General features: G+C 37.7%; 2 protein-coding genes across 2 annotated transcripts in view; one reads left to right on the top strand and one right to left on the bottom strand.

The window, feature by feature from the left end:
- The window catches only part of COL9A1 (collagen type IX alpha 1 chain), an 89,205-nt gene extending 82,878 nt beyond the window's left edge, over positions 1-6,327 (top strand). The window contains exon 38 of the mRNA XM_043593172.1: positions 5,394-6,327. Coding sequence (XP_043449107.1) covers positions 5,394-5,578 — 185 coding nt within the window. The 3' untranslated portion in view covers positions 5,579-6,327. The remainder of the gene's footprint in view (positions 1-5,393) is intronic.
- Positions 6,328-9,848: 3,521 nt separating this feature from the next.
- COL19A1 (collagen type XIX alpha 1 chain) overlaps positions 9,849-24,257 on the bottom strand; it is a 346,821-nt gene continuing 332,412 nt past the window's right edge. The window contains exons 50-52 of the mRNA XM_043591732.1: positions 22,800-22,928; positions 15,334-15,411; positions 9,849-15,156 (exon numbers count right to left, since the gene is read on the bottom strand). Coding sequence (XP_043447667.1) covers positions 15,029-15,156; positions 15,334-15,411; positions 22,800-22,928 — 335 coding nt within the window. The 3' untranslated portion in view covers positions 9,849-15,028. The remainder of the gene's footprint in view (positions 15,157-15,333; positions 15,412-22,799; positions 22,929-24,257) is intronic.

Below are 24,257 nucleotides of genomic sequence, written 5' to 3'. Positions count from 1 at the left end.
CATCCAGTTTGTTTCTCCCAGCCAGAGGTAGGCAGAACAGGTATTTAAGAAGGGTGGGCTCTGGAGCCAAACGCCCAGGTGTATGCACTGCTCTTTCACTTATTTTTAGCGACTCTGCCTCTTAGTGCTTCAGTTCTCTGCTGCATCCCAAGGCTGAGAACCACATCTACCCTATAGAGTTACTCAGGAGGATCTGTGTACATGTTACTACACGTGAAACACTTACAACAGCAGCTGGCATATGGCAAGCATTTTGCAAATTTAGCTGTCATTATTTTGTTATTCCTCTGTTTCTATTTGAGGAAATGCAGACTTACAGAGGTCACCTGCTCTGACAAAGGTCTGTCAGCTAATAAGTCACAGAGGCAAATATTCATACCTTCTATGTCCAGGTTCATGTACTGGACAAAATGATGCACTGGCTGCCTAGTAATGGGATTAGCTTGCCTTTGCCACACTAGCCATATAACTTCGCCATGTTTCATAACCACATAGTGTCTTGATTTCTTTTCTGCCTCTCTCACAGAGCAGTGATTAGAGATCCCTGGGACTTTAGATGCCCCCCAACCCCCATGCCCACCTTCAGTTTCTTACCAGAGGCCTTTGTGGTATTGCTTGACTGGGTTGTCTCATTAAGAGTAACTCTCTATGCCTGCTGCCACCAAACTTGCCCACTTGGGACCAATTCCTCGACGCTCTGGGGGTTTTAAGGGAAAATAGTTAATATTAGGTCCTGATCTCTTCTGTGCATTCAAACTCATGAGGAAAAGAAACAAGTTAAATAAGGAATCATATGTATGTGACCACCAGGAATGTGGCTTGTGAGCTGCGATGCTTTCCCTTTTTGGATGAGGAGAGGAGGGTAGAGCTGGCTTCTACCTAGGCACACTAGGTCACACTAGGCAACTGGGCTATTCAGGTTTCTTACGTAAAGCTGCACATAGGTGAGCTTTGCTTGTGAACACTGAGTGGAAAAAAAAAAACCCAAAACTCCAAACCAAGGGCACACTCGGTTTAGGCTTGTTTAGCAGTAGCCATTTATCCTATTTCCATTACTGCAGCTGTTTTATCTGGCTATGGGGATCTTCTATAAACAAACCGTTTTATGCCAATTCCTTAAACATACATGGTTTGTCAAACACCACAAATGCAAGCTCAGCGTAAGGTGGATATGTAAGAAAGTCCCTGGAACACACATTTTACATAACCCGTGGATAAGTCACCAAATTAATGCTGAAAATTACTTGCAGGGTTCCCCCCACCCCCACCCCCACCCCCCTTCCTAAAGGTCTTTATACACAGTCACTTTCACTTTGCAGCCTGCAGTAGATCCTTCAGAATGTTCCAGCAGGGACTGGCCTCCATCAATGTAACATGGCTACCCTCTAGTGTTCGCACAGAGAATGACATTCATTTTTAAAAATAACGAAATGTTTGGCAGTAACATTTTTATAGGTCCTTGAAATTTCAGAAAACTATGTAATCATTAGCCAGTTAGTGCAGCTAACACACCCATGAGGCAGACAAAGCAGAATGAGACCACTTCATATCTGTTTTCTGAGGAGCTTAAGGGTAGTTTATAGATATTCGCTAATGTAGCTGCTAGACTTCTTGAATGATTTGGACTGTGACATTGTATCACCCCAAAATTAGGCTCCTAAACAACACCAAGAACCTTGGAGAGTAAATACCCAGCGTCAGGACTCACCAGAAACTGATGATTTGTGAAGCCTGATTTTTTTCCTCTGGCCAGTTTTACAGGACAAAACCTCAGAAAAAATATCTTTAGTTTCTTTTGATAGTCAGAGCTCCAGAAGAATCAATACTAACTCTTGGTTGCGGTGCCGCTTTTACTTCCCGGTTAATTCAGGCTCATTAAACACCAAACCACACACGCAGGCAGGTGCGCACGCACGCGCACTATTATGCATGCACGCACACGCAGCATTAGCGGCTCAATAGGTATGGAAATACTCTTAGATTGAGTAGTGGTTAAGGGCCCTTGCTTCTAGTTCTGACGCCCTCTAGCTGTGTGATGATGGACAGTTATTTAGCCTTAAAAATTTTTTTTAATGTTTATTTTTAAGAGAGAGACAGAGAGACAGAGTGTGAGGGAGGGACAGAAAGAGAGGGAGACACAGAATGTAGGCTCCAGGCTCTGAGCTGTCAGCACAAAGCCCTAAGTGGGGCTTGAACTCACGAGCTGTGAGATCATGACCGGACCTTAGTCGAAGTCCGACTGAGCCACCCAGGCGCCCCATGCCTTCTTAACTCTCACTTCACGCAGAGGAAAATGGGATCAATCACGAGCACAGTTCCGGGCCATGGTAAAGTGGGAGCGTTGTGTAAGTGTTGATGGTGATGATGGTCAGAATGACGAAGATGACATCCAAAGCCTCAACGGGTAAATTGCTGTATTTGCCCAAGGGAGAATTGGACTGGATGTGCTTTACATAAAATAAATCAAGGATACACAGGATGGCCTTATCAACTCTTTTTCAAAGGATTAGCAGGAATCTGGAATAAATGCAGCAAGTGAAAAAGCCTCTCCTGCGATGTGTAGAAATGCGGAAGTATAATATGAAAATCTAAAAAAAGCTTTCCTTCTGCTTTCTAATATGGTTGAATAGTAGAGAATAAATCCCCTTAAATTTAAGATTTTAGGCAGGAGTCTGGCTCTACAAATGTTAAAAATTTGGATTAGTTGCTAATATTTAGAAATTGAGAGGTGTTTATTAAAAAACTCAGCCTCTAGCTTCCCTTGACAATGATCAGAGGTTCTGCTGGCCCACCTTCCCTTAGGGCAGCTGTTGGCTGGAGCAAACTGCGGGGGGCACCGTTCTGCCATTCACAACAGGCCGCAGTCCTCCCTGTTTCCTCCCTAAAACTGATGTGGAATAGCGGTCACCAGTTTTCATTACATTTGTGTTATGTCTTCTCCTAAAGACAGCAGGGTGTTGTTTTTTTGTTTTTGTTTTTTTAGTTTATTTATTTTGAGAGAGAGAGAGAGTGTGTGGGAGGGGCAGAGAGAGAGAATCTCAAGCAGGCTCCACACTGACAGCTCAGAGCCCATGCGGGGCTTGAACCCACGAACCGTGAGATCATGAACCGAGCAGAAACCAAGGACTGAGCCACCAAGGCGCCCCACCAGGGTGTTTCTTAATCTAGGACCATTTCTTTACTACCTTAAAGGTCAGCAAACTTTTTTTGTAAAGGGCCAGATTTTTGGGATTTATGGGCCATGTGGTCTCTGTGGCAGCCCTACAGCTCTGCCCTTGGTAGTGTAAGAGCAGCCAGAGGCAATACAAAACAGATGACTATGGCCCTGTTCTAACAGGACTGTTTACAAAAACAGGGGTTGGCTCATTTTGGGCGATCCCATGTTTGCCCACCTGATCTGTATTACCTGTTTTGCTCCTCCTGTGGTCGTTTGGTTTGTGACCTCTCCTCTGGGCATTTTCTCCTCTTAATCTTGATTTGATTTTGTTAAGGCCGACCTGGTATGTCTCCATGATAAGGCGTATGAGAATTACCCTTTTTATGCGCGTCTGTCTGGCCTTTTAAAGCTTAAAAGAAAATGTTGAACAGCAACCTGTGTCATGAGACCTGAACAGACTCTGCTAAAGCCGTATTTATAGGTGCTGTTGATTAGAGAAAAATGTTCTCAGGGGCCTTGTCTTTAGAGGGAAACGTAATCATCTGCTTCATTACAACTGAATATAGTCGAATGGAAGCTTATGGGATAAATTAAGGGAAATTACTTACATCTCTGTTTATCTACAGCCTGGAGATGGATAGAATCAAAGATAATTATTCTCTTAATGTTTTGTCCTGGGGCACCTGAATGGCTCAGTTGGTTGAGTGTATGACTATTGATTTCAGGGTTGTAAGTTCGGGCCCTACATTGTTTGTAAAGATTACTTAAAAAAATCTAAAAAAATAAAAAGTGTTGTCCTATAATTTTGCTTTGTGTAGATCTAATTGTAAATATCACAGGAAGAATGAGATCTTATATGTAAAATAAGATATCTACCTTCTTTCTAAAAGTATGTGAGATATATGTAATAAGAACACTTAATAAGACCAGACCACTATAATAAGACCAATACAAGACATATATTAATAAGACCACTAAAATAGAAAAAGAGAACTAAAACCACTGATAAAGAAGGAAACTGCCTTAACCTAAGCAAATGTGTAATTGAACATGCTCACCCTCTTGGCTGAATGGCTGAGGTAAGAGGAGCTCTATAGAACTATATCATCATGGTGTATACAATTTGTCTTACGCAGATTTCTTACCACCACCTTTGTGCTAAGAGTATGAGAGCACTGCTGATGTGATGGGGTGGGTAAACATTCAGCAGAAACTCCCCTCTGTATTGGGTGCCATGCCTCAGAGAACATGCCACACGGGGTGATCAAACAACCTTTGAATGTGACAAAGGGAAAAAATGCTCCTGAGGAACTTAGGCCATGATAAAGTTCATGTAGGGGTTAGCCCTTGATGGGAAAACATCTGGGAACTTTGTAGGTGCCCTGCACATGCTTCTAAAAGACATCAGTGATATCCTCATGAACATAATTATAGCCCCTATGTATCAGATGCTTTCAGGCATTGGAATTTAGTTTTAAGGAAGCATCATCCTGTCTTGTAGATGAAGAAACTAAGAGGTTAGTGACTTGCTAATGTCACCCCATTCACAAATGGCAGAGCAAGAACTTAAGGCTATCTTTCTGCCTCTAGATCCTGTTCTAACCCCTGACCTATATACTTCTACTCACTGTCTGGAGATTGATCACTTATTAGGGATGATGCCACTGGAAAAATATAATGTGAGCCACAATGAGAGTTGTGTACATAATTTTAAATCTGCTAGTAGCCACATTAACAAAGTCATAAGAATCAGGTGAGATTAATTTTAATAATACAGTTTATTTAGCCAATTGTGTCCAAAATATTATCATTGCAAAATATATCATGTCATGTAATAACAGTCAACATTATTAATTAAACATATTAAAGTTTTACGCTGAGTTTTCAAAGCGTCCAGGTGTGTTTTACACTTACAGTTCATCCCAATTTGACTTAGTCACATTTCAGCACTCAATAGACCTATGTGGCTAGATGCTACCATACTGGGTAATTCAGCTCTACTGAACTTTGGAAACGTGGGTTAGAGATGCTGAGGTCTCCTTCCTCTTTTAATTTCTAAGAAACCCAAGTTCAGTGAAAGAATTTTAACATGACATCATGTCTTCATCATTTCCAAAAGCACTTATTAAGCTCCTAGGTGCACACTGCTGGCTAGGGGAGGGGGTCCAGTGCCATCTGTTAGTTTGCAGCCATTGGGGCTCTCCTGTTTATATGTGCAATCATTTGTGTGTTTCAGGTGAACCAGGTCCTGCCAGCTATGGGAGGAATGGCCGGGATGGCGAGCGAGGCCCCCCTGGGGTGGCAGGAATTCCTGGTGTACCCGGCCCCCCGGGACCTCCTGGGCCTCCTGGTTTTTGTGAGCCAGCCTCCTGCACCATGCAGGCTGGTCAACGAGCATTTATCAAAGGGCCTGATCAGTGAAAAGCTTAGTGCTGTGTGGCTGTCTGCATAAACAATGCCTGGCAAAGGGGCTTGGAGGGGAAACACCACCGAAGCTGAGGCAAAAGACAACAATGCATTACCTTCAAAGTTATTACATAAGTCTTATTTGACAGATTTAAAACAATGGTGCTATTCAATAAATCCTTTCTTTTTTCTTGGAGAGGAGACAGCAGAATCATCGGATACAAAAAAATTCAGAAAACCTAAAACCCTCCCTTTAAATAAATTTATAATCCCATTCCCAGGATCTTGAACTTTAGTGTGCTATACGTATGTGATCTATCATGGGCCACTGTGCCAATAAACAAAAACAACTGTTTGGTTTACCTCAGTTGTAGTAGTTATTTTCATTTTTCATTTAGATGTTGTTCTCAGATTATCATTTCAGCTATACAGAGGATTAGCAGACTAGTTCTGAAGAAACCTCACTGCAGTCAATAGAATTGGTGCTTAAAATTCCCATCAATGTGTCCTCTTGGGAGCAGCAAGAATGTGCTCTGCCCCATGCAACAATTTCCGTACATCACTTGCTGATTTTCGTAGGCAGCCTGGATTTTTGTTAAACTGTACTGTATCCCAAACCCATTAATTTTTGAGCTCTTCTATGTGAAAGCAAAGAAGGAATTTTAATATCCTGCCATTCATAAGTTTTATTGATAAGATTATTTATTTTCAAGGTTTGAGGTAACATCTCTGGTTGTACCAAAAAAATAAATATGGTTTCTTAAGCTCTTGCATGTTTTCTTATAATCATGTTCAATGAAAAGAAGTCACTGAACTTATTTAGGTACAATGAAAAATATTAAATTCCTGGTATTTCTATAGGCATGTTTATAATATTAGTGCTTTGTTTCTGTAGAGAAATTAAGCCCTTCCTGTTCTTTAGGGGTCATTACCCTGCCACAGTTCTTTGTATGTATGTGTGTAGCATGGGGGAGAGCTTCAAGGACCTTTTTTGAAATTCTAGTGAAAGCTATGGGGCCATCATCCCAGAAAAACACACGAGTGCATATGTGCAAATATGTTTGTAGACTATTTCAGAGACTTCATAGACCACTTAAGCACTTGGTTTCTAGGTTAGGAACCACTGCTTTCATTTCAATGGTTTGTTAGCTCCCTCCTATTCATAACTTCACTGCTGCAAAAATGACTTCTGTTCCACCACTTTTCTTAGACATTTTATAATCACAGCTCAGCTAAAGCACCGAATTCTTATCAATAAGATAGGTATTGCCTGACCACTCAAGCACTTTACTACTATATTTGCGTGGTCACATTGACTAGCTGTTTTATAGACATTTCTATAAACTATTGATCAGACTTACTATATTAATTTTATGTCACAGTGCATGTGAGTAACTTCTCCCCGGGGCATAGCGCAGTGCTCAAAACAGTCAATATCTTCAGTTAGTTTATGGAATTCAATTTTCTCAAGTCATGGGGCATAAGCCCTAACAGGATCTTTGATATCAATTTTTCTCACGTGTACTTGTTATACATTCAAAAATATTAGCCCTATTTGTTTGGCCAAATCAATCATTATGTAATCTGTATTTGGATTTATGTTTTATTTAAGATTTATGTATTTATTTAAGTAATTTCTACACCCATCATCAGGCTTGAACTTACAACCCCGAGATCAAGAGTTGCATGCTCCTCCATCTGAACCAGCCAGGCGTTCCCCTCCTGTATTTGGATTTCTTTAAATCTGCTTACAGCACCTAGTTCTGTGCCTTGAGCATGCATTGCTTAAGGAGAATGATTCCAACTTGGCTACAAAAATCAGTGCCATTTACACACTGAGAAGGATGTTTTTCCTTCCTGTGGAATAAATAATTTTTGGAAATAGAGATACCTGTTATAATTACTTAAAATCATCTTCATATAAATGGCAAACCTTTTGAGGTACTGCAACATCTAATCAAATAAATGCAAAGAAGTTGCCTTGTCTTTTCACAAAGATTGTTTTATTTTAACCAGAGTGATGTAATTAAATACAACAAAAGAAAAATTAGATAACCAAATAAATATTGTTTCTCAGTTCTATAATATTGTATTCATAAGAAAATTTTTAAAAAATAAAATTTCAAAGAGCAGATCATTCAACTGTTTTACAAACTTGATATATAAAAGGCTGTACAACAAGCTCCACAGATACCACAAGCGATACTGGAAACAACCACTTAACAAATAGATTATGCAAAACTAGCACATTCCAAATGGTGGGAACAATCCATTGTAAATTCAGTTAAGTGAAATAGTTTACAGAAGCAGTAAATACTTGTCTGAGAAGTTGCAAAGAAAAGCATCCAGCAAATTCTTTCTATGGAAGTTAGAGTTGATAAATATTTAATTAAGCCAAATAGCTCTCTCTAGCAAAATAGAAATTTCCAAGCCTCTTTGAGATATTTTTAAAAGTTGGGTGAAGTGTCACCTAGAGCACTCACTGAGAGAAGAGTCTGTGAATAATTAAGGTTGGTTGCAAACTGGCATGTTACTCAAGGGCAAATGATTTCTGATTTAATTCTAGTCAGTGCTTCTATGGCATTATGATATGATTTTCATCCCCAATACCTGACAGGTTGGTTAAGAACTATGGAAATCACTTTCCAGGTTGACTGAGCACATAAATTCACTGGCATGGTTTGGGATAAGTGACTTCTGAGTAGCAGAAGAATATGAATGAGTAGTCATATGAGTTATGTGATTGATTCGATTATAGGCACTTTATATGTCAATCTGTCTAAACGAATATTGCTATGCTTAAACATCATTAGTAAGATCTGATTTATTTGCCACCTGAAATAAGCTAATATAGATCCCTAGTTTTGGAGATCACCTCTGACTATTATTTGATTTTTTGGCTATGACAGTTTCTGACATATAATATCCCTGAATTTTAAAATAAACCAAAATAGGGAGAAGATCACTAAAAATACATAAAATTATACCAAATACCAAGAGAATTGCTTTTTTTTCTGTTAGTACTGACAAAAAGAGTGAAAATGTACTAATAAGAAAAAATTAGCAAACTAGTGATTTTGCCATTTACAAATTTTGCAATGGACATAAATGGTTTTAAATATCTTTAATGAAGAATATTTGTGCTCAGTAATATAGGTCGAGTCCTTTTGTTTCACTGAGTAAAACAAATGCTTTTCAATTGTGTACTTCATCTTTTTTAGTGAGCTTATGATCTGGGACATGACAGTATTAAATGCATATAATTCAGTAAATATTAAATCAAAATTGGTTATCCATTGTAATGTATGACTATAAATACACATGCTCAAATGCTCTTTAAATGATTAACTAGGGGAAGTGTAACATATTTGTTAGATCCAGACATCAGAAAGAGGACACTGATCATATTTTTAGTCTTAATAAATGGCAACCCATGTTAACTTTCTCCTTAACATGCTTTTACATCTTACTCTCAAGTTTTCTAAAAATAACTAGAGAGAGAGAGAACAAATGAGGGCAATTGGGTTCAAGAAACTACCTTTCTTTTCAACATTTATTTGAATTTGTCTTTGTCCTCCAGGTTGAAAATGGGTATGTCAAAAGACTTAAGAATATTCCTTAGAGAGCACCTGGTTAATTTATTACGTCATAAGGGGACCTGAAGGCGAGAATAGTTAAGAACTATGTAAATCATTTTCCAGTCTAAGCAAACATAAAAACCCACTGGCATATTTTGATGTGATTAATCTCTGTTAAGGAAACATGCTATGTATTTAACTTATTGCCTATTGCCTTATCACTAATGATGTAAGAGCTTATATTTGTCATAAAAGTTAACTGTGATATTTCTCATCTTGCTCAGACCCCTCTATATCAATGAGTCTTAAGTGATTTTAGTGAGAAGATCACTTTGTGGGACAAAAGCTGCAAAGGACGGATTGCTCTCTGACTTGTTTCTGCTTATTATTCTTATTCGCAATCATTAGACCAGGCTTTTTATGAGCTGCCAGGGAGATGGGTAATAAACTTAATTATTGTGAGCTAAGCACTGATTCTTATGACAAACAAAAGCATAATTTCTAGCATGGTATAAACATGAGCCCTGCAATAGTTCAATTACAGGTTCCCTGGACATCTGTGTGGCTCACACTTGGTATGTAAGTGCTTTTTGGGGGCATCCATGTGGTTGAGACCTAGCAGAATGGAGCTGAGGTATGGAGCTTCAGCCACAAGAAGTGGGGAAGAGTAGAAATGATGTTAATAACTGCACCTTAGAATTCCCTGATTTAGGGTCAAATCGTTTATTGCTAAGATAAGCGAAAAGCTCATTAGGTATCATGAACATATAGGAATCAAGGCCTCAAAGCATTATATCCAAGTGGGATTTGGAATGAAACTGGTGCCATTCCACTTAACTTGAATATGTCAAATGAAATCTTAAATAGTTGGATGAGGTAAGCTAGAGAACAAAATGGGGAACAAATATACCCTAAATAGTATTTTAAAAATAAATAGTTATAAAATATGCCATAAGACAATCTGAATTTAAATACAATTAATACATTGAAAAATATTTATCCCTAAAATATACTTTAAATAATACAGCAAAATGAAAAATAAAAAAAATTGTAAGTTAATTAGCATCTTTACACCCATAAGCTTATTATGGTCAAATGGCACACACCCATCTGATAAACTTAATTCTCATTGAACTACCCCATAAGTGCAATGAAATATCCTACTTTATTAGAATTCACTTTTGACAAATTCATGAAGCAAGTAGCTAACTCCTTGAGTTGTACCATGTATCACTCAATCTTCTATTATCTGAACATGAAAGTTTTTCCATTTAATTTTCTTAGACTTAGCTTTGGTTTTATAAACCTGACCTATCTATGAGGTAAATTTTTGCTGTTCTGGGTCTGCTTGTCTGAGTGAGTTTTTTCGGTGCTCAACTGGTTCTTCACTCAGTTTAAACTGACCAGTTAGTCTGGCATGATTTTGTCGAGTAAAATGTTTGATTATAGTTCCAGCTACAGCACACAGTAAAACTGAAGACATCCATGTGTCTTGTTTCCTGAGTCTGTTAGTAATTAAAAAAAAAAAAAATTAATGCTCCCACTGCCAGCCAACTAGTAAATGAATTCAATGGGCTAAGTCACTTAGAAGTACCAAGGCATAAAAGATACAAATTCAATTCTTTTCCTCATTTCCTCCTCTTAGAAGCCTGGGTAGTCTCTGTGAGAGGAAAAGGTATAATAGAGGTAAGGGGAGGGAGTATATCCCTTAACACTAAAGTACTAAAAAAGAACATTGGGAAGCGAGAACAATAAACACTTGTGTGTCTTAAGAAGGTGAGCACAGGCAATGTGAAAAAAAAAATTAAGAACAAAAGCAATGAACTAATCTTCAAAATATTCTGAGAATTCACTGAAAAAACTTGAGCACATAATTTAACCTAGAAATTCTCAGTCTCAGGGTATTATTACTAGTGTTTAGGAAAATTAAAATGGTAATTTGAAAAATAGCATTCCTTATCTTTTGTAAATAGGGATATATTTCTAGAAAAATATAAACATTATACAACTCTAATTGTTAAATTAAAAAATGTTAAGTACCTTGAATGATAAGGAGATTCAGACGTTGTGTAATTTTATAAATGGTCTACTTCTTGTGATAAGCTAAATGCTTTTTACTTCTGTCAAAAGAGAGTATTCTATCTAAAAAGTAGGATGGGTATTTAGGTGTTTTCATGTTAATCACTAAAGTATGAGGGTAGAATACAAACTAAAGTTACAAATAGTAAAGTTGCAAGTTAACCAGGCATATAAATCCACTTAAGAAACAAAATCTAAATAGCCAAGGAGTCAAAAGTTATTGTGCCTTCTTCATAAAGATACTTAAAATGAGGAAGAATATAAATTAACAAAACAAATGAACAAAACACAAATTAATAAGAAATTATTTACAAAAGTAAAAAAAAAAATCAAGTGCAAAGGCAAAGGTCTGATTTAGTTGTCCACTAAACTGTTTCTAGCCTTGTATTTCTGCAAGTCTGTTCAGTTCTTCTGATTCAAATTGCTTTAAACACCATCTTGTGGACAAAAGGAGGTATATCACAGGTTTTCAACAGATGAGAAAGACTGCAGAAAAGCTAAATCTTATTTAACTCCTAAAACATATTCATAAAAAAATATTTTATAATCCAAACATCAAATGACATTTTTTACAACATATCTTAAGATAATTACTTAATCCCTACAATAAGTGACAAAAATTGTATTTCAACAATGTCATGAAATAGAGAAATAAGCATATGGGGTTAAAGTCATTAAATTACTGTGATCACATGGTGAAAGATTTCAAAGGTTAAGACTGGCTGTGTTTCTCTTATGGTTAGTAAAAATAGTTAATGTCCTCAAATAGGAAGGAACAATGAACACACTCATGAATCATTCTTCCTTTTTCTTTAGATTCCAAAGGCTATGAATATTAATTGAAATCATATCTTGTTCTTTGCATGGAAAGATTTCTATCTGAAAGTGTTAACTGATCTTGGTATAAACTGTTACACTGGAATCCAAACATACTTATATAGAGCAAACCCAGTTTTAATTACTAACTGTCATCATGACCTATAATTACTCTGGAGTCTAAACAAGAGCTAATTCAGGACATCTGGTAATTCTTCTTCCCTGCTGTGGACACTACTGACATCTTCTGAAAGTAAACAAATAACAATGCTTTGGAATGGAATATAATGATGTAAGAGAGTTTGCAACCACCAAGTTATTTAGGGGAAAATTTCCCACCCTACTTTGAGGCCTTAATTATCCACTTTATTAATATTAAGGGAATTAGGCAATTGCCATATGTCCACTTCATTTGGTGTATTAGCTGGGCCCAGCCATTCTTGTCACTCTTGGTTGCAGATCATGTGAGATAAGAACAAGCGTTGGCAGGTAAATGATACGGTAGGGTGAGAGGGGCTTGTTCCATGTGGACACAGTCCCATTTCTCTACTTATGCCAAAGGTAGATTAAGTCATGCAGCAGTTATAAAAAAAAATGGGCTTGAATCAATGAATTCTACTTTGTAATATGCATCATATGACATGACATTCCCCATACCCCTTAAATCACCTGAATAAATCCAAATTCTTGAAACAGGAATAAACCAGCTCAGCATTAACGGAACTTAAAAAAAGAAAGGTTCCTAAATATACAATTTGTAAGAAAGGATGCATGACATATTCTGTGGAATAAAAATGAACAGAATTTATAAAACAAGAAAATGAACTGAGTCTTTTTACGCATATGTTAGACTCAAAGAAAACAAAGAAAAATACATTGATCACCATCAGCAAAAAAAAGTTCATGAAGACATGAAAACACTAAAATAAGTACTTCTGGATTAGCAAAGAGGCAAAAGGATAAAAAACCTATTAATCAATGTGAAAAAATAATCCTTGAAAACATATAAAATGTGTAGCTTCATGACAAATTCAAGTACATTAAGGAGCGGCAGAGGAGTTGTAAGCTTTTAGAAAATTCAAAAAATTAAAGTTCAACAAATTAAAAGCTCAAGATATACACATAGCACCAGATTTTGGGTCTGTATACATTTTTTGGAGGGATAAAGTATCATTTTACTAAGAAAATGCAAATGTATATTCCAATTGTGTAAGTCTAAAACACAGCACCATTGTAGGTATTGCACAGGAAAGAAAATGAAGAAGAAAATCAATTTAAAGTTAAAAGCATTTGAAATAAATAAAATAACCTCAGAGAATAAAAGAAACAAACTTGGGATTTGAATATACAACATAATTCGATACGAAATAGCTAGAAGGCTGTATGTACGCACAGCCATGTAGACAGGGCCTGACCAGCGGTTCGTTCATCTATAACGAAAACCAGTTCAAATCATGGGTGCATTTGAACAAAAGCCTCCCTACACAACCCCGTTCACAGGTTTTTCCAATTTCAGTGGGCTCACCTTTCTAAATTCATTTTTCAATTAATACGTAAAAGCAACCATTCTAGCCTGTTTTAGCCAAACTGGAATCTGCACTGCTGTTTGAAGAGATGGGGCCTCATTTCCGTGGCAGGAGGATTCTGGGTATCCTGCTCACAGCATCTGTGGGACCCACTACTTAGATTTCGGCAACATCCTCATGTCCAATGTTTTAGAAAATCAGTTGTCTTCAGCCTCTCAAAATAATGGACGGCTAGGCAATAAAAATAGCATTCAGTAAGTATCTGGGTTGGTGATCATTGTACCGTCATTCCCTGTCAGAGGACATGGTCTTTACAGTGCCTGTTGTTTCCCCTGAAGTTACTGCTAACTCTTTGGTCTGAGTGCTACTTGCATATCCGGTCCCATGGCTTTCTTTTGCCGCCCTGTACCTCTTTCCGCAGCCTCTGGAGAACAGTTTCTCCATAAGAGCTTCTCAATACACATCTGCAGACACCACACGATCATCCTCTAGGCCAAGGGGTTTCTTTCCCAAGTGCCACAAATCCCGTCCTTTGTTCTGATGGCCAGTTCTTGTCTTAAAATCTGAGAATGATCCGGTTGGAACCGATAATGGATACAAGGGCCCAAAGACCTTGCTAGGCCATTTAGCTTCAAAGGTACCAAAGACAGCTTGATGCCTTCACCATCAAACACCTCTTAGGGAAAACAGCCTTTTGTTTCCCAAATGAGAAACTCAGTGAAGAGACTGCAGTGTTGGGCTTTTCTTGTGGAACTCTTGTACAATTGGACTTTGTTCCCCTCTTTTCATGCAGTACGTATTCATGCCAGTGGTGATTGCTTTGAACTGAGCTCATTATACAGAATTAACAAAATCATTTCAGTAGTTGGCTATGGTAGGTTTTGAGCTCCCTGATAAAATAGCCTCCTGGGTTTCTTCCAAAATGAGTTATGAAGTGAAGCTCTTATCGCCTATTTCTCCACATAAGCAGGATGGATATAAGGTGGTACAAGTATTCTTTGGCTACAAAACGTAGTCAAAAAACATTGAGCAGAAGCAATGCAGTATGTCAAAAAAGTTGAAATCTTTAGCAATGATGGTAAATGTAAGCCCCAAGAAAACTTTAAGTCTGAAACTTTAAAATTCAGAAATCAAAGGCCAAATACAAGTTGATGAGACTAGAAAATGTACATCACCATCAGCCTACTAAATCATAAGATGTAATTTCATCTAGAAGAACTAATGACAAGATTTGCTTGTGTTTTTCATAGAAGATCCTGAATGAAAATCATAGCAGTGGTGAAGCAAAACATATGGAATGAATTTGGGAAAAGCTAAAAATGCTGATATCCCAATTACTATAAGAATAGGATTCCGATTGTTTTTAATGTCTGGCCTACCAAAAACAAATAAAAAAAGCCACCCATATATCATGAGGGTTTGATAGTATTACGATAGCTCCAATGCCAAGTCTTCCTCAGGTGTGTTTATTTCCCACCTGTCCGCTGACGGGCATGAGACACAGGATAGAAGCAATCTTCTGGATTACATCTTCCACTAGGTCCTGGGGGGCCCTGGGGACCTGGGGCACCTGGTGAGCCTGGCAAACCCGGAGCTAATGAAATAAAAGACCCCCATCAGAATGCAGATCACTTATGGCTCTTCCTCCCTCACTCCAACCAACACGGGTCATTCAACTTCACCTGTAGCAACATATATGGGCCACAGGTGAGAAGGTGTGGTTCCTGTTTTTAGAGGCTTGCTTGTGTTGTGAAGATAATATCACTATTACCTGAAGTCCCAGGAAGACCCGGGCTCCCTGGAAGCCCAATTCCAGGCTCCCCTCTTTCTCCTTTCTGTCCTCGGTAGCCTAAATGAGAGATACATAAAAAGAGAGACACAAGAAGTAAGAGTGTTCTATGGCAACAGAGCGCATGCAAGAATCATGTTCTTAGTCTATAATATTTATGTTGTTCCTTCACTTAAAATGAATGGCATATTGGCTATCTGTTTTGCATTATAATCATTTTAGGCTTACAAGTCAAACAGACTAGGTGCAACAGGCAACGAGGATCTTAGAAATATGCAGCTACTGTACAAGTTCCAGCTAGTCAAACTATGGATGGTGAGATTTTTGGCACTGAAAATGATACCTAAGTAACTCAAATCAATCATTCATATCATCTTTCAAATAGCTATGACAAGGTGCGTGAACCTTTCCAGTAAGAATTCTGACTGGGGGGTAGGTACAGGCTAAATATAAGACGTGTACTGAAAGAGTTTGCTTAATATGAGGACAAGATGATATGACAACAAGAATGTGGACCTTAGTCCAAGAATTGAAGGGAATGAAAGGAACAAAAATTCATGATTTTAATAAATGACAGTAAGAGTGCGAGTATTATGTAAATCCATCAATCTCAGAAGTCGGGAGAGGACAAATCAGGTCTTTGTTCAAATTACTTACTGTAACAACATTACATGCTTTCTAAGGAAAGTTAAAACAGCAACCTCGTGTTTTAACATAGGTGTCCCAGTAGTTCTTTAGAAAGCAAGGACATTAAGGGATTCATCTAAGCTCACTTCATCAATTTAAGATTCTTTAACCAAAATGAACTAGGTCTAAGATCTGTATACATATTAAGATAAAATCATTCTTTTTTTTTTTTTAATTTTTTTCAACTTTTTTAAATTTATTTTTGGGACAGAGAGAGACAGAGCATGAACGGGGGAGGGGCAGAGAGAGAGGGAGACACAGAATCGGAAACAGGCTCCAGGCTCTGAGCCATCAGCCCAGAGCCCGACGCGGGGCTCGAACTCACGGACCGCGAGATTGTGACCTGGCTGAAGTCGGATGCTTAACCGACTGCGCCACCCAGGCACCCCAAGATAAAATCATTCTTATTCTTGATTGTACTTGTTGTCACCTGAGCTAGACGAATGCAGAGGAATTTATGCCTCTGGGAGCCCTTATCTCTGCTTTAATAAAGCAGAAAGACAAATACCACATGATTTCACTTACATGTAGAATATTAGAAACAAAACAAATAAATAACTAAACAAACAAAAGTGGAATCTGACCTATAAGTGCAGAGAACAAACTGGTTCTAGAGGTAGGTTCTAGATGGTTGCTAGTGGTAGGAGGGGTGGGAGAATGGGCACGATGGGTGGACAGGAATGGGAGATACAGGCTTCCAGTAATGGAAAGAGTAAGTCACAGGAATAAAAGGTACAGCATAGTGAGTATAGTCAATGGTATTGTAACAGTGTTATATGGTGACAGATGGTAGCTACACTTGTTCTGAGAACAGCATAATGCAGAGACTTGCTGAATCACTATGTTGTACACCTGAAGCTAACATAACATTGTTGTGTCAACTGTACTTAAAACAAGAGAGATCAAATTGTAAAATAAATAAATAAATAAATGAATAAATAAATAAATAAATAAATAAATAAATGGCATAAAACACTTTTTATCTGTGTTTTGTATATTGGCATCCATGTAAGTCTTTGTTTTATGAAAAGGTTTTGTGGCTATAAGAGTTTCACGATGATGGTAAATAGTTTCATTTCCAACTTTCCATACTTGAACAACTTAAAGACAACTCTTAGTCCCAAATGAACAAAGCTGTCATGCAGAAACATGCAAACATACAACAAAGATAATAAGGAGAGTATCTCAGTAGGAAAAGTAGGTCCTGACCTAGTTGTGCCTTTTTGTAAAGGTGTATTATTACAGCAAAATACAGTAAGAGGAGAAATTTTAATGTTTTCTATGAGCAGTATGTAAAAGAAATTATTTCCAATAATTTGAGAATTAGACATCAGTTTTGGGGTTACCATCTTCATTTTTCATTGACCATGCAGTGTATACATTATAAATGAAACAATATTAGCAATGTAATCCCCACACGATTATTTTTTGACTTTGGAGGTATCACAAGATCATAAATGTGAAAACAGTGGAAAAGAAGTAAGTAAGTAAGTAATTGAACAGTAAGTAATTTGAACATATTTTGAGATGCATATTGGAAATACATCCAGTGGGAAATTTTCACACGTTTATACCTGAAAACTGTTATAGATATTCAATACAATCCTAGATTTGAGAAATAATAGTGGTTGGAACATGTGGCATGATATTTTAAGTTGATACATATTCAAATTTTAAATATTACCAGAATTTCTTTTATATAAGTGACTTTCATTTAATTTGTGTGAACAACAAGGAAGAATGCTTATAGTTAGGGTCATTTGAAAGCACTCTTCCAATTCCATTATTTAGACATTTCTACAGTAAAATAACATTTGTTACATGAGGTATATTCATCCTGGTCTATTATGAAAGATTGAAAAGTTGACCCTTAAGTTATTTCAGTAAGTGCTTAAGACCACAGGCTAAAGAAATGAGGAAGAAAGAAAAAAACATTATGACTTTTAATTATGAAGTGTATTAACAAGACTGTAACACAATTCCAAATGGAGACCATATCTGCTCAAACCTACACATTCAAATTCAGCTATCATATTTTAATATAATGCAAAAATTTATTTTTCCATGTGGATTTCGGGGCATATAGTATCACAAAACAAGAAACAGTAATTCGTGTATTTATACAATAGGGTAACATTTACATTTCTCCTGTCAAATGCAATGATTTATTTGTACAAAGCTCTCAGTTCATTAGGTTAGTAACTATCTACTACTGCTGTTGAATTGTACAAGCACATGAGAGCTTTTATTCTCATATTTCCTAATAAGGTCTCAAGCTAGTTTCTTATGAAGGCTGCCTTAAAGCCATAGGGTCTTACTTTATAATTATTTCACAACAAAACTTCAGAGAGGAATGCTAATAAAGTCCATAAGAGCTTTCCTGTTTTCTAGAATTAAGCTTTTTACCCCTTTAGGCCTCTCTTGAAATTTGGAAAAAAATAAAAGGCAGCTCTGTCAATGGATATGTATTTTCATGGCCTATAAAACTGCAGGTGACAGTGTGATATCACTGTAACTTATGTAGGAAAAGAAAACAAAGAAGTGTCCTAATCTACAGCATCTAGATATAGTAGTCATTCAAGAAACCTGGTGCTTGTTGTAGTTTGGATGATAGACTTCATGTATTTTCAGTAGAGATTTCTGTGTCAACCCCAGCTGTGCATCTGTATGCGTACTGGACAAATGGAGCCATGAAGTGTTTCCAACATTTTGGCGGGGGGAACAATTCTTCATGTGGGGCCCTGCAGCACACCTTACAAGCTATTCAGCCTCCTTGGTCCCAGCCTACTCACAGACTACAGTGCCCCTCAGTGATTTTGCCACACACGCCTCCCATTTCCTAAGGAACTTACCGCTACAAAATCTGAAAGGTCAAATCTGTATCAGTCAAATGAACTATGCTGTGGGTCACTGGCTGACAAGTAACAGAAGGCTTTCTTCATTATAAACCAGTAACAGCAAAGCTTTAAAAGTTCAAACGTGAGAACAACTATTCCCAATAGTGTCTTTTCAAAATGGATAGGGGACACATGGAGTGGCTGGATCTGTTTCCTCCTGCTAACTCCACATCTACTCACCGGGTGGGGTTCTTTCTGAAATGAATAGGGCTTTAAAGTGTAGCATCTGCCCTTCAGAATTTTCACAGAGGTGGAGAATCAGTTGGATTTGGAAAAAGTTTAAATAAATTTCTTTCTCATAAAACTTGCCCAGGAGGATAAGATCTGTTAGGAATATTCGCCTCTCTTGTTTGTATATGGAAACCCAGCTGGATCATGCCACTCAGGCTTCTCTGATCCTAGTGTGGCATATCCTTGCTCACCCCTGGTGCACAAGCAATCAGGCCCTACACCACAGATCTGAGGTGGGAATGAACACCAAGAAAAGTTCTCTCAGTGTGCAGAGGGGAGGCAATCATCTGAATCCCACGGGATGGTTAAGATATAAATCTGTCTGGAAATGCTTTTGAATTAAAAAGACGTCAACAATCACCCTCTTTGGGGATTCAGGGAAAATGCAAATGAAGTGTCTCAACTCAGAATCATGGTGGTCTCTATTTTCACTGCAAGAAGACCAGGGCACCAAAAGAGGATCCACAAGTTTTCATTATCTGAATCACGGTAGGAGAATTACATCCCTTTTTTTTTTTAACTAGGATGGAGTACTTAACATACTAGTTGAACATATGCATCAACCTTCTTATTGCTCTCTGCACATCTCCTACTTCTCAGGACAGACATGGGAAACTCGGCAGACCCCTTTAAATTTCTGTCTTGCTCTTAAAATAGTAAGATGGCAAAGCACTCATTCTACATACACATTCCAATACAAACCAGTTGATCTATTTTTTTAAAAAAGTTTATTTACTTTTGAAAGAGAGAGAAAGAGAACATGAGCTGGGGAGAGGCAGAGAGAGAAGGAGAGAAAGAATCCTACATGGGATCCTTACTGTCAGTGTAGAGCCCTGTGCAGAGCTTGATCTCATGAAACTTGAGACCATGACCTGGGCTGAAATCAAGAATCAGATGCTTAACCAACTGAACCACCCAGGTGCCCCCAGACCACTTCATTTTAAGTGAAAATGGATTTCTTTCCTAAAAAAAATACTGAAAAAAAAGTCTCTTGGAAATTTCAGAAGAGCCACCATCAACCGGAATCCATGAGTGGGCAGAACACGCTGTGCTGTGCTTGGTGCCCACACTTTCTTTCCCTTTCTGTGCTGCATTTCTCACTTCCTTCTTTTCTCAAACTCAATCATGGTGTGTCACGAAGAGGACTAATTCAGCCAACAGCATCTGATGCCTGCAATGGATACTAGGGTAACAGTTTTATATGCATTTTGTTTCTTTTCTTTTGGAGAAAACTTTGAAATCAGGCACAGCAAAACTTTGAACTTCATCTTCTCAACACTTCATGTCTATTTCTCTCCCAGAGAAAAACCCTTCAATTACTTATGAACCCTTGGAGAGACACCAAAGATCAAATGGCACCTCTTGTTTTCTTTTTTGCAGCAAGATTTCTTGGTGGCTTTATCAGCATAGCATGACTATAGGCAAATATTCCTTAAAAGTGAACCCATTTTATGTAAGTTGTATTTTTCTGCTGCCTTTCTAGCAAATTTAACAAATACTAAAAAGGAGCTATCATATGAAAGTTGAGGAGGCACCTGAGTTACAAAGATATTGTCTGTTACCAGAAACTCCACAGTGGGACACCAAGTTTTGTCAATTTTAGGTATATGTGCTTAGGGACGAGCACAAGTTTTGTCAATTTGACTAAATGCTGGTTTTATTTTTTTTTTTATTTTTTTTTTTAAATTTTTTTTTCAACATTTTTATTTATTTTTGGGACAGAGAGAGACAGAGCATGAACGGGGGAGGGGCAGAGAGAGAGGGAGACACAGAATCGGAAACAGGCTCCAGGCTCTGAGCCATCAGCTCAGAGCCTGACGCGGGGCTCGAACTCACGGACCGTGAGATCGTGACCTGGCTGAAGTCGGACGCTTAACCGACTGCGCCACCCAGGTGCCCCTAAATGCTGGTTTTAAAAAAGTTGGAAATCATGTGGGGAAGTCCTTTCAATTCAAGCATTGCATCCAAAAGCCTTATCAGGAGTAGAAGTAGTCTAGAAGATTTCTTAAGCAAAATAGATCCCACAGAAATCTTCTGCCAAAGGGAAGGTAAGTAGATTGGTGAATAGAAGACTTTTTCCAAAAGCTTCACTGACATGGCTGACTTTGCATTGCTTCTGACTAAGTCTTCCAGATGGGCCTTTCCGTGGGGAGGGAGCCTGGACACAGGTATTTGTGTGGATAGGTGACTCCAGTTTCTGAACTATTTTCCTCGAGAATTCAGATTTTTCTATGTTCTTGTCCTCTCAAACTACAACCGTTTGAAACAGCAGTCCATATTTTTTCTGCTATTGGTGTTAACAGTTCTTATCCATCACGTGGCTTGAAACATCACCCATCTTTAGATGGGCTTTCAAGCTCTTTGTTCCAGGTTCATAGACTATGACTTCAGAATAGACCCAACTAGTGAAAGGTAAGAAAATACCCACCACACAACCATGTACACACAGAAGGCCACACCTGATTCTATACACATTCTTCCAACTATTGGCCAAAACTCTCTATGATCTAAGGGAAAGGTAGAATATTCTGTTTAGTTTAGGAGAACTAGAATGATGCTACTGTTGTTTTACACTGTGCTAAGTAAACCAAAAGCCTTGTCAGCTGTGACTGAAGGGTAAGACTCTAACAGACCCTGTGATTAGAGATATAGTTATTGTTCTTTTAGGGGCGGAGGGGCCTGTCAATCACTTGGGCACTTCCTAAGGAAAACCAGGCTCATGTTACAGAGAAGCAGTAGGAAGGACAGTGAACTACTGAAAGAAAAAGAATTCTCTGCATATATAGTATTTTGGAATGTATTCCTATGTCGTTTTGATGTTCACCTCTGTTTTCTCCTTTACACAAACTTCTGATTATTTCAAGGATCATTGAGCTCCTCCATGGTAACACAGGAAGAAGAGTTTCCCTGGTTTTATCTTTCATGGTATGTACTCACTGGATTTAAAATTTCCTTATCAGAATTGTGGATCCCCTAAACAGGGCTGATTTGGCCTCTCTGCCAATTGCTAACCATATTTATAGAAAATGGCCTTGTGAGCTTTAGTCAAGCTATGTTCAAAATCATGTCTTCGGTCAAGCTGTCATCAGCAGAACAATAATTTTTTGCCAATTTAGTGAAGTTTTGCTTTAAAAATTTTTAGAAACCATATTAAGAAGGATTCTAACGTTTCTCAAAATTTTACTTGGACTTAAATCATTACTTACAGTAGCATCTCGTAAGACCCTTTCCTCAGTTTCTTCAAGATACTATGATGATTCTTGTTGTTGTCCAACTTACATCAATAGGGAGGCATAAACAATGCTGATTCCCACAAAATAATGATATATAAGCCCACATTGTTGGTGTTATTCTTATAACAAATATTATTATCAAAATACATTTAGATTAGCAGGTAATTATTAGTCAGTTTTAAGCTTGACATAGTAATAGTTAAAAATTGACTTCTAGAATGTCAAATATTAACAAAATAGTCTATATTTATTCATTACCTATGTTTGTGTAATGTATATATATAATATATATTATATAGATACATAGATACACATATATTTTTGCTTTAAGTGTGATTAACATGTTCTAACTACTGAGCTTTAAAAAGCTGGTAAATAAATATTATATCTGAAAACTTACCTTGAGGTCCAGGGTCTCCTGGTGGCCCAGGTAATCCATCCTTTCCTGGTGGACCAGGCCTCCCGTGAGCTTGAGCAGCCAACATTGCTGCTGGCAGCTTGAGCTGAGATAGGAACACAGCCATCCTCTCTTCATTTATGAAAGAAAAAAAAATACAGCATGTAATAGAAATATTTTTACATCAAAATTTTTCATTTTTTTACATGAAATTCAACAAAAAACAGTCTTATTTGGTTTTCAATTTAAGTGCATCTAATTTACTAACTGGCCTGACTGCTGAGAGCTGTTTTGTTGATTGGTCAAACAAACTGGATTGTACAAAGTTGTCTGAATATAAATGAAGACCACCTGTGCCAATCAGACGGTCTGAGAATTTTCAGTGCTTCAGAGATGTAGCAAGTCTACTGGACAAAACACTAGCTTGGAATCTAATTAACCTTTGGTAATGACTTGTGGCTAGAGTTTTAGGTTTATATTAAAAGATGGTTTTAATAATAAATTTAACTCACTTTCCAGCAATGTTGTAAATGTATGTGGTCATTTAAAATATGTTTATGAATTCCTGACATTCTTTTCCAAATGGAATTAGGCTCTGCCTATTCTTGAGTCTGCGCTGGAGTTACTTTCCATTTCAAATGAGTAGAGGAAAGCAGAATTGACAGTATGCAAGTAGGGAAATTAAGTCATAAAAGGCACCATGGTTTCCTGGCTGCTCTCTCTCTTGGATTGCTCAGAGTGAGACTGCTCACTCTGGGGAAAGCCAGGTGCTCTGTCGTGAGGGCATTTAAAAAGTCCCATAGAGAGTCCCACTTGGGAAGAACTGAGGCCACCTGCCAACATCCACATGAGTGAACTTGGAAGTGGATCTTCCGGCCCCAGTCAAGCCTTCAGATGACTGCAGCCCTGGCTGACATCCTAACTGGAGCTTCATTATAGACTCTGAGCCAGAACCACAAAATTAAACAACCTTCAAGTCCCTGACCCACAGAAAATGTGAGATTATAAATGTTAGTTGTCTTAAGCTACTGAAGTTTTGAGGTATTTTCTTATGCAGTAAGAGATAATTCATAGGATATGTGACACTTTATATCCTTGAATAAAACTGCATTATTAATAGATTTGTACAGAAAAAAATGGTCATTGGCTCCATGTTCACTATGATTTCACTGTTTAATTTCTATACTGGGAAAATATTGTACTTTGTTAACAACTAAAATTTGCCTCTTAAAAAAAATGTCTATTATATACCCTCAATATTATCCTTTTCTTTCTGGTTTGATTTCCAGTTAGTCCCATTATTCAGTCATGATTTTAGTAGGGAGTATGCTAATTGGGCCAAGGGAAAAAAAGGTACAGATGAGCATGGTCTCACTAAATTCCATTTGTAGACAGAGTAAAAACAATAAAAAGTTTCTATACATTTCTGTGAACCTGAAGAAAACACTGAAACTAAGACAC

Source organism: Prionailurus bengalensis, chromosome B2 (assembly GCF_016509475.1).
Source record: "Prionailurus bengalensis isolate Pbe53 chromosome B2, Fcat_Pben_1.1_paternal_pri, whole genome shotgun sequence".
Lineage (NCBI taxonomy): Eukaryota > Metazoa > Chordata > Mammalia > Carnivora > Felidae > Prionailurus > Prionailurus bengalensis.
Note: the sequence above shows the minus strand (reverse complement) of the source record. Positions and strands in the feature narration are given on the sequence as shown.